This window comes from Phoenix dactylifera, chromosome 8 (genome assembly GCF_051530095.1).
Source record: "Phoenix dactylifera cultivar Ajwa chromosome 8, Ajwa_hap1_PhDact_Kaust_v1.1, whole genome shotgun sequence".
In the NCBI taxonomy this organism is placed as follows: Eukaryota; Viridiplantae; Streptophyta; class Magnoliopsida; order Arecales; family Arecaceae; genus Phoenix; species Phoenix dactylifera.
Genome location: NC_143197.1, coordinates 29,540,389 through 29,552,102, shown reverse-complemented (window position 1 = coordinate 29,552,102; position 11,714 = coordinate 29,540,389). Strand labels below are relative to the sequence as shown.

The window sequence follows — 11,714 nt, the reverse complement described above, 5'->3', positions numbered from 1 at the left end:
ATCACATACATCATGGAATATAAAGCATCTGAAAGAGGAGATCCTCAATGATAGGGGAGGAAGCCGAAAGCAGCCATAACACTGATTTTCCAGAAATGCATATATAATCATGGCAGTACGTAGCCTCCAGATATGAATATAATTGAGATTTGCAAGATAAGCTCAGAAGCGTATAGTTTGAAAAAGCTTACCGTAGATTGCTTTTGTTAGCATAATTTTAGAGAATACAAAACAGTCTGCATCACTCATAATATTTTTTTTATTAATGTGATTATGTATCAACCTATATTATTTTTTTTTATCAGCATAACCTTGTTAAAGTGATTTAAGGATCATATAACAATTTATATTAGCTAGTAATATTTTTTATTGTTAGTATGATTCTATATCGGCCTATATTATTATTTTTTATATAGAGTCGGTACATGAGTGTACGTAACTCCTGAGATGTACCGAAGATGACGGAACAAAGAAATAAAATTCTCTCTCTCTCTCTCTCTCTCTCTCTCTCTCTTTTCTTCTTCTATAAATATTTTAACAGCTTTCTTATGTTTTTGGGTATCTCAAGAAATTTTGAGCAGAGAAGGTAGGATTACTTTGGATAGATAGATTTTGGTCAAACTTAATCATCTAATCCACAAATTATCACCTACCATTCATTGCTTATGCTCCTTGTATTACCAATATCTCTTCAAAGTCCACGCTTCCTGAAGCAGTTTGCTGAAATTAAATTTCACACCTTCCTTTTCAAGAAGAAACAAAAGTTGATGCCCATATACATCATGCTCTTCGAATGAGGAAGTTCGCATTTCGTGGAAGGCTGGTAATCTACTGATGTGTCTCGATTTGCTAAATTAGGGAGAGATAGCTTCAAAGCATGATAGGTGAACGAGTAGGTGCTGTTCCTCTGGCACTCAAGAGAAAGAATTCTTCCCTGGTAGCGTATCCACTAGTCCGGAGTCTTCCTTGTCATGAAAACTACTGGTTTCTGATCTCTTCATATGAATTGCATGCAACTTCTATCCCAAGCTTCTCCTTTCAGGCAAAGCCTAGCTTACACGCAATTACACATGTTAGGATTTTTTGAGAAACAAAAGTTAGGATTCAATGCAGGAAAGAGTATACCTGGTAAATGGTGTTTTATTTTATTTATTTATTTATTTTGTTTTCTAAAACATTATTTATGGTACTTGATGAATCAAAACAGATGCATCTTTAGGTCTCTGATTGTTCATTATATAGCAACCACACAGCTATACAGATTCATAGGAAGTGGAAGTCTAGCAGATCTCTCAAGTATTTCGTTTGGTTTCTATCTTAATAAAGACCTTCAGACTCTCTGATCTGGTTTCGATGGACATGGTAAAAAATCTAATGAACCTGGAATCAATAAATTAACTTGTCTTGTTCTGACTCATTTTTCAATCATCAAAATTCCAGCCAACATCAAAGAGCGCTTTATCGAAGTGAATTCATAATTTCCATTTTAATTCTACCAGTCTAGAATGTCTTCTGATTTCAAATTTTAAAATCTAAAGCTACATTTATCAAGTATTATAATCAAAATTAGCCGGATCTCTGAAGTCTTTTGTTACACTTTTTTTTTTCAGAACGATACCCAGGATTTGAACCACTGTTAAAAGGCATGGAAGCATGCATTGACATCTTCATGAATATTTCATTATCTTAATGGAGTATAGCTTCGTTATCCCTCTCTTTTTCTCCAAAAAAACAGAAAGACGTCTTCATGAATAGGAAACTACTCCTCCAAATTCTCTCTTCTTTGAATCGCTAGTTTTATCCAGGAAGTAATTGTTCTTGCCATTAATTTGTGGAGTGTCTTTCTGATGATTTGAAACGTATGCATTTATACATATGTGCGTAAGTATATATGTATGTGAGTAAGTACGTAGATACATACATGCATACACACATATATATACAATATTAACAAGTATTATTTGGACAGAATATATTAGCACGGAGAATGAAGAAAAAACAAGTAGCGAGTAAAGTTTTAAGATTAGATTGAGCACCAGTAAGTTAACGATGGTTGTGGAAAGAATAGTAAACTAACCTATCTTGAAGTCTTGAAGACAAAAATTATAAATTCAAATTGATTGATTGCACCAATAAGACTTTCAAAATACTTCGCTTTGTTTCATACTTCAAAATGCATACACATATTTTTTTCCTGATCGAGTGATTATGAGAAAAAAAAAGAAACAAAATCAAGAAGTAAGAATGCATACAGATTTAGTTGACAATGATAGAATATAAGATGGATATAACATTGTCAGATGCCCAATAACTTGTAATAGATCTCCTTTTCTCAACTTGTAATAAAACTAAGTATCTTGCTAATTAATTAATGTAGACTTCCACTCCCTACCTTCATACAATTATTTTAACCAGATCGGCTGTAACTGTCCAAGAGAAGGCATATTGGTTCATTTAATTTACAAATTATAGTGGTAGTTGATAAGACGAGTAGAGAACAGCATCAAATTAGAAATTTATCAAGTACCAGAAGAATACTTTGAGATATATAGAGAGAAATCTTGAATTGGCCCTAAAATAATCAATTTTGTTACTTTAAAATTGTTCCTTAACTGGGGAAAGAAAATATGTTCTTAATTAATTAATGAGAATGGAGATATGAGCAAGGATGTCTCCAATGGATAGGGTGGTGGATCTACAGTCAAAAGCCTTAAAAGCTGAACCAATGGTCATGCAAGATACTTGTGACACTCACCTTATTCCATTCATTAGTAGGTAGATGCGTGTTAGATATATGAAAAAGAGAAAAAGAAACACCAAGGAGAAGGAAGCTCTTAAAAGAGAAGAATTTTTTTAGGTGAATGCATGGTGAACTAGAAGGGATACCATTGACATATGGAAAGAAAATGATAAAAATGAGTCTGTGAGGTTGGTGGTCACAGGGTTCTTGGGTGGTGCTAGATGTGTTGATGTGTGGCTAACTCCTTGCCTTGCATGCATATGTTTATCCAATATGCCTCGAGTGTTTGTTTTAGCAATCTTTTCTTTGTTAGAGATGTGGCAATCGTCGTAATGCTATTAGATGGAACTCCATGGAATCCTACTAATGAGGATGCTATTAGTAGATGTGGCAATCGTCGTAATGGCCATCCTAGGTTAGAGATGTGGCAATCGTCGTAATGCTATTATTGTTATACTGCAAATCGTCCCTGAACAATGAGTACTGTAGATCGAGAATCCTTGCATCAAAAATTATAGCCATGGGAAATAAATTCCATAGGGAACATTATGTATCTAGGCATCACACGATGGCCATGTCAAGGGGCAAAGAGACAACCATGGAAGACATTGTCTATTTAGATTGTCATCCAAAACCAACCTAACCTCACGCATAATTTGGGTAGGTGTGTGCATGTGCGTCTATATGCATGCATGCATGCATGTATCTTGGTTTTGGATGAATTGAAATGTGCTGAACCAAATTCAAGATGGATTGGTTCGAGTTGAGAACTTGGTGCTTTTTAGCCCAACTCAAATTTTTACGACAATCATCTAAACCGATAGAAATCAAGCCTAAGCCATTATGCCCTATATAGGTCACAACCTAATCAAATTCAAAGTTAATCTAAGTTTTAGAATTAAACATCCAATCTGCATGGCTTAAACTTTATTTTAGTTTACTAGATCCAAGCATAACTTGAACCAATCCAACTTGCGTTCGTGTTGAAAATTTTTCAGCTAGGCTGGATTTGGACTCAGGAGATCAGGTTCAGCATTGAATTGAATTGGAATAGCTAACCTTCAAACCCAGCCCAACCAAAACTGGAGTTTAGTTTCGGACCCAGGTCCCCGCGGAAATGTCCCACGTCAAGCTCGACAACATACAGTATCCAGCGCTATACTAAGCTATGCCGCACTTGTACAAATATGGCATCACCGACAGTCAATTTCCAATCCTGGCCGTCCGTCGATGTTCTTTCCACCCACCAAACCAAAATAGCGCCTTCTACGAACACCTATGCCCCGTGACCCCGTTCAATCCTACAAACATCACGACGGCCGTTTGATCTACGGCTCGTGAAGTTCATGACACGGATTCGATCATCAAGAAATGCCGGACCACTTTAATACTACGATGCTCCTCGGACCATCTCGACAGCGCCCTCCTCCTTTCCACCTTCCGTCCTAGGTCCACCCTTGCGGTGACTTTATACCGGAGCAAGGAAATTGGAAAACCCCAACCTCCTCTATTTTTATTAAAATAATTGCCCCCATCTAGTCTCTCCACCACCGGATCCCCCCCACCCCCCCATAAATTAACCACGCCCTCCTCCTCCCCAAAACTCTCGCCAGAATCCCGCCCAGATCGCCGGCACCGCGATGATGGCCTCCACCCCGGCCCCGACCCCCCTCCCCATCTCTAATTCCCAGTCCGGCGCCGCCGCCGCCCCCTCCTCCGGCGCTTCCGGCACTGGCGCCGCCCCGATCGCCACGCCGGCTTTCCGCCTCTTTCTGTCCCGCCTCTCCGACTCCGTCAGCAGATCCCTCTCCAACCGCCGCCCCTGGTCGGAGCTCGTCGACCGCTCCGCCTTCTCCCGCCCGGACTCTCTCTCCGACGCCTCCTTGCGCGTCCGCAAGAACTTCGCCTACTTCCGCGTCAACTACATCGCCCTCCTCGCCGCCGTCCTCGCCCTCTCCCTTCTCTCCCATCCCTTCTCCCTCCTCGTCCTCTTCGGCCTCCTCGCCGCCTGGTGCTTCCTCTACCTGTTCCGCCCCGCCGATCCGCCTCTCGTCCTCTTCGGCCGCACCTTCTCCGACCGCGAGACCCTTGGCGCTCTCGTCCTCCTCTCCGTCTTCGTCATCTTCCTCACCTCCGTCGGATCCCTCCTCATCTCCGCCCTCATGGTCGGCGTCGCCATCGTCTGCGCCCACGGCGCCTTCCGCGTGCCCGAGGACCTCTTTCTCGACGACCAGGAGCCCGGCGGCGCCGCTGCGGGGCTCCTCTCCTTCCTCGGAGGGACCGCTTCGTCCGCCACCGCCGCCGCCGGCCCCGCCGTCGCCGCCGTCGCCGCGCGCGTCTGATGGTGATGCCGATCTGGTGGTGAGGCCATGAGATTTCTTTTGTCTTCGTTACCTTTCTTTCTTTGTAGGGGGAGAAAAAAAAATCATTGATCTAAGCTTTGTTCGAATGTGGTTCTTTCAGTACTATATATGCACACAAATCGTAATATAAAATTCTGGATTCTTGTAAGTTTTTAGTTGATGAGTGCGTACGATATCTGTCTGTTGAAAGAATAAATCTGATATGTTCTTGAATTCATACTGTCTTTTTTCTCATTTAGAATCGTTTCGCTACTATGGTATTTTGGTTTGATGCGGTTTTTTTTGCTCAAGGTGAGAGTGGACCTGGGTGTTATGTGGCTTCTGGTTTTCTTATCTTTTTCCATCAGGGTATAAGCTGATCTTCAGCATTGTGAGCAATGAATGATTAGATCTGCTTGTTCTTAACACCTAGGTTCCAGATCTAGAACGGACTTTTACTTGTTTATGGTTAGCAACTTACTTTTTTCTTGAGATTTAAGGAGAGGTTCTATTTTCCAGAAACGATATTCATCATTGGCATGATAAATTAGAACTAGTGTGCGAAAATTATAAGAAGTGGCTAACAGGTTTCTCCCCTCAAACAAATGTGTTCCAGTTTCATTTTTGGTGTATTGAGAAATTTGCGGGGATACACTAGGCTATGGAAATTCAACTGTACTGAGCTATGGAAATCTTTGTGATGGTAAAATTGGAGATTGATAGACTGTGGTGTTGATGTAATAGGGAGTAATATTTTCGTTATATTTAGACTTATGGATCGAGAAGGAGATGCACATCAATGCACAATGGCACTACATTGTGGATATCTTAGGTAAATTGGTCTTGATGCATGGTTTTATTGTGTCATTATTAAGGTTTTAGACTGAGTTGTAACTAGTTCTGGTCCTTTTGGCAACATAATACGAGATTCAGTGTTATACCTGCTGCATGAAAAAATATAATTGTCTTCATGATTAGCCATATAATTGAATAATATAAGGAACTGAAAGGTTGTTCTTGTTGTTGAGAAATGGGATTTCTTTTTGTTTGTAGATTGTGATCCATGCTTCAATGGAATAGAATTAGAATTCAAATTTCAAGCAGATCACCTCAGCTACTTGCAATTTTTTTTTTTTTTTTGGTTTTTCTGTGTGTTGCATATTAAACATTGGTATAGGATTGGGAGGCTCCTGAATATGGTTAATGTAGCATTCCTCTTTACCTTTTGACTCTTTTAGAGTGCATTTCTTTTTGTGACATTTTTAGTTTGTTTCATATGAGTGAAATAATATTTGCTGAACAGAAGTTTTTGTGGTTCTAATCTTGGGCATTGATTCAAATCTTGAACATGTTGTTAATTATTGCATCACATTTGAGCAATGGAGAATAAGTGGTACTTGTATCCTGTCATGTGCCGGCATGTATGAGAAGGCATATGGAGAGGCTGATTCTTTTCTCAATTGTTAATTTTGAATGCCTTCAGTACATGTTTTCTCCTTGTGGCCCATATAATTCTGGCTTAAAAGTTTTGTGCATCATAATGTTGTTCTTGCAGAATAATTTGACTAGTCTACTGAGCATACATCACAACCAATCCATATTTTCCATGGCCAGAGATAACAAAGTACGTCAGTTACTTCTGTGATTTGACAAGGTAATGCAGCAGATTAAAGAAAATGATTTCTTTCTTTGTAACAGAAAAAAAAAGTTCTATGATCATGTGAGTTTTAAGTCAGTGATTAAGTGTTTAGTTTGTTAAAGATCAAGAGTGGTATTTATAGTTTTTTACAGACAGTTGATTTTGGTATCATTATTCTGGTCCCATTAGAAATGTGCCTAGGACTGGTCTGGAAGAGGTTATACGATTGGTATTGGGAATGAATTTGATTGAGATTTACAATAAAATCCTAGAGGTTTCTTTTTTATTACTTTTCTCCATGGCGTGATTCCATTAACTGCCTGAAGTTTAAGGCTACTTTGGTGATGGCAGCTCTGCCCTATTCATCCATTACATACCATATTAATCATTTCTGGTATACAAAAATTTCCTGTTTTCTTAACCATTATAGTAGAATATTAGTTCTCCTCATATCGGGGGGCGAGGATTGGTTTGGTTAAGTTGGCTGCAATCTTTTTTCCGGCTCCTACATTACGTCATTACCACTATAACTGTCTCTAGCTACATATTAACTTCAAATCTCTACTTTGGCAATTATTTGTCCAGGAATGCCCGTTGCAACTCATTAGATCTTTCGACACTTCATCCACAAAAACTTAGTCTAACCCATAATAGGTCCTTTGCCTCACAAGTGCCCACATGCTTGTTCATAATAGATGAACAAAGCACTTATATTGTTCTATTTGTGCTGGTTTTTGTTTCCTCATTTTATAGTTATTATACACATTTATCAGCCAAGTAAATCAGAAAACCAATATGTGACTTCATGTCAGGAGAGTTAACCATTATGGTGGTTTTCTTGCACAGCCAGTGAAAAAATTAAGAGCAGATAAGGATTCTGAATATGGTTTGTCTCAAAGAATGCCAAGGTTGCATATTTGATTGATGAAGAGTGGCAAGATGACACTAGTACATGAACAATATGAAAGACATGAGAGCAATGACATGTCTGACATCACTTATGTAAGAGCCTCAAGGAGCCTAGACCAACTTAAGCGTGTATCTTGGTGCTCATTTTAAGGACTTCATTATTATGTGTTGTTGCTGTGCTATATCAGTGGCAGCATGGTATGGTACTGTGTTGTGCCTGTCACATGCTGGGGACCCACTTCAGAAAACATGGCTTAGCTTTGATTCTTTAAAGTTGGCATGAACCAATGCAATTTGGCATGCATGATACAGTGGTTTCGGTCATTATACTGTGTCTATATCTGATTGGTGGGATACATAATATGTTTCCCTAGTTGTGATTTTAGTCAATCCTTTCCCTGGTTGTTTTTTTTTAAATCAATCTTTTTTTTTGGGCTAAAATTCAAGTTTGGTGCCTATTATTTGCAAATGATCTGTAGGTAGTTGATGAGACTGGGGAACGTGTGAAGGTTATTGTAATGTATCTGCAGAAGTCCCTTGAGGACAAGGTTGAAGAATAACCTTAGCAAGACATAAGATGTATCTTTGTGGGGAATATTGATATTAGAAACGGGGTTAGCAAAACAAGAGATGTATCTTTGTGGGGAATATTGATATTAAAAATGGGGATTTGCTGCCCAAATTGATAAAAGAAAATGAGCTCCAGCTAGGTAGTTCTTCCTTGTCAAAGGTATGCAGTTTTGTTGATGGTTAAATGTGGTCCTGCAGAAATTTAACTACTTAAGGAGGGGGCGGGGAATTGCATTGTTTTATTTTGGTGATTATTCCTCCAAGGATGGGGTCATGGTGATTTTGGTGTAGAATTCTACATCATGCTCATGAAGCAAGGATTTTAGAAAGATGGATTTAGGAGTGCATGCAACCTGTTTAGGTGTTCCAGCTGTTGTTTATCATGGGAAAGAAGCATGCTGTGCAAGGCTCCCTTTTGCCACCATCTTGCTAAGCTGTATGTTTTTTCTAAGAAAATGTTGAAGTTGTTCACTGCTCGAGCACTTTGTGTGGTTTTTTATTTCGAACTGATGAGGAGAACGCCTATTGAAGGTGGATACATTCTGAAAATTGGATACATCACCTTGACATGATATGCCTGCTTATCAGTCTTCTTTAGCTTTTGTTTCTTATACAGGAGTTCATCTGATTGTTGACTGAGGTGTTTGTTGAGTAATTGTCCTCCCTATTGTCAATGACTTCTTGTTCTGTTTTCCATTAGATCTATTTGCACTTGCTAAAGCAGGAACTTCAGACTCCAAATTTGAGACATTTCTCAGATTCTAACTTCACATTTGACCTAGAGTCTTCTTTTCTAACTTCACATTTGACCTAGAGTCTTCTTTTCTAACTTCACATTTGACCTAGAGTCTTCTTTCTTTTTCCTCCTTCCTCCTCCAATCACCTTAATGGTAATCTCAGGGTCTCCTTTCGGTCAGGTTTGTACGTTGCACACTTTGGGGAGTCTTGCGTATTTTGGAAGTGGGTATCTTATTGTTACCTACCTGAAGTTTATGTTAGGTTGGTGCGTGCACTTGTTAATTTGTGTTAGCCTTGTGTCTTCTGCTTATATGTGCCACTTCCTATGAAAATTTTGTATCTCAGCCAGCATTTCTTCCAAAATCGAGATCTTTTTCTCCACCCTAAAACCTTGTAATGCCGTGGCTTACAATATCATTTTCGTATGACCCAATAGAAAATCTGAACAAAATGAAATTCATGCATGACGTTGGATCTTAGGTAGTAGACTTTTTGTGGGTAATGGCGTGGTTGCGTGAGTGTATTTTTGGTTCCTTCTTTTCTTTGGTGGGGTTGAGGGGTGCATGTGGGCACACAGTCGTCTTTGCATGCTCTTGTAATGCGTACCTGTGCTTGTGCATGGAATTAACATGGTTTTTAGGTAGTAAAGCATGGCTAGAAAAGCTTGATGTTGTCGGTGAAGGATGAAATTTGAGAATTCTTTGTCCTTTAGGGTGGTCACATGCAACCATAGAAGAATGGTGATAAATAATCGCTAGATATTTAGTTTTGTGTTCTATGTCTGGCTGTCCGATTCGATCTCGCATGGGTGTGCAAAATTTGGTTGGTATCTTGTTGAGAATTAGAATGCAGGCTATTTCTGTTGTGGAATGCCCGGTTTGTCAAATTTGATCTCCGAAACCATATAAGTTTTGCTGAAATAGTGTTAGCTAGAAGCTACATGACATTGGGTTGTCAAACATGGATTACCTGTTTGATGAAAGGGGATCATTTTCACTGCCAAACTGACCAAGTTGAATGCTACTTCCTGTTTGTTGTTGAAACATAGGTTGCACGACTGAGCTTCCATCAAGTGATATCAGGACGAGATTGGTATAAATTATAATGTGAAATCTGAGCAGTTCTGGATGGTTTTCAGAGATGAAATTTCTAGTTACTGGTGAGTAAACGCATGATGGTCTGGAAATATATTGATTAGTAATTTGTTCAGATTTTACTATATAAGTCCAAAGATAGGCATCTGATACATTACTCTCGGTGATTTTTTTATTTTTTCTGCAGTTCTTTTGAGTGTGCTATGTAACTATTGCCAAATATTTTGATTGGGCTAGCATTGGTTTTGCTTCTTGTTTTCCATTTTTAAAAATAAAATTACGGAAATTGTTAAAAAAACATATTTAGTACTATTATTTTGTTTTTTTAAAGTAATTGTATTATTTCTAAAAAAGAAAAGTAAGAAATTCTTAGTTTTAATATTTTTTGGAACAAACATTTATGGTTTTTTTTTGGCCATCACCGCTAATACCATCTTGACCACCATCCGCCACCATGGTCACTATCACTGTTAGATCTGGTTGGTCCACATGGTCTGCTCAAATCCAAATAATTTCGAAGGGCCGGGGCCTGGATTTTAAGCTTGACAGGCTGAGCCGGTCTGAAATGTAAGCCCATCTAAGGCTTTGGTTGGCTCGGTCGGAGCTCGGTCTTCTATCCTCCTCATCTGTCTCCCCTTTCTATCTTTTTCCTTTCACATTCTACGTTTTTTTTAATAAAAAAAATAAGCCTGAGACCTAGTCTGAAGCTCGGCGAGTATCAGGTTTAGACCCTAGAAACCAAAGATCGGGCTGGGCCAAGCTTGACTAATTTAAGTATCAGGTTTGGACCTAGAAAATAGACCCAAAGATCAGGCTGGCCCAAGCTTGACTAATGTTGGTTATACATCATGGTTGGGTTTCGCCAAAACACATCCCAGCCCACTCGATGGATATGTCTACTTGCTGGTGTTACTGTCGTTGCCGTCAAATCAATATTACCGTCAGTTGCCCACAACCCCTACGTCAGATTGCCGATATCTCTAACGCCATCGCCGTCTCCACTACATCGCCAACGTCTCTAACGCCATCGCCGTCTCCAGTCTCCGCTGCTGGTACCAGTGCCTTCGCCAAAAATAATATAAATATGTTTATATTTTCTAAAGTTTGAAAAGAATAGAAATGAAATTTAATTTTCTGTTTTTGAAAATAAATAATAAATAAAAAATACCAAGCGACACCGACTGTGAGGCAAATCTTCAACAAGAATCGGAAATTATTTACCACGTCTAGAGTTTCTGAATAAACAATATAAAAGACAGTCCAAAGCCTCTAATTCTTTGTAGGATCGTCTTCTGAGCTCAATAATCTGAATCTGCTTGGAAAGGACTTTTACATTTCCTTTCATGATTTCATCTTGCAGACATTATATCTAATTTGTAAGTTTTAATTTTCTCAGGAGATTGGGGCGTTTTTTTTTTTTTTTTTTTGTGTACATCAGTTGCTCACGCTACTCTTATCTGAGCACAGTCAGCTACATCACTAGCAAGAAAGCTACACAAAGCAGAAGAAAAGGTCTGCTGGGTCCAGAGGACTTCTCCAAAATTAGTCATGGGCATCGGGCCGTGCCGGGCCGGCCCGGCCCAGGCCCACCGGGCCACAGACTAAACGGGCCGTGCCGGGCACGGCCCGCTTAGCCTAAAACCCAAGCCCGGCCCGGCCCTAGGCCCGTGGATTGGCGGGCC

The 11,714-nt window shown here is 39.5% G+C and overlaps 1 protein-coding gene across 1 annotated transcript; it reads left to right on the top strand.

Moving 5' to 3' along the window:
• Window positions 1-4,301: 4,301 nt before the first annotated feature.
• LOC103714372 (PRA1 family protein B1) lies at window positions 4,302-5,320 on the top strand. Its single transcript, XM_008801588.6, has one exon. It carries the CDS (start codon window positions 4,381-4,383, stop codon window positions 5,080-5,082), a length of 702 nt encoding a protein of 233 aa, XP_008799810.3. The 5' UTR covers window positions 4,302-4,380; the 3' UTR covers window positions 5,083-5,320.
• Window positions 5,321-11,714: the final 6,394 nt, after the last annotated feature.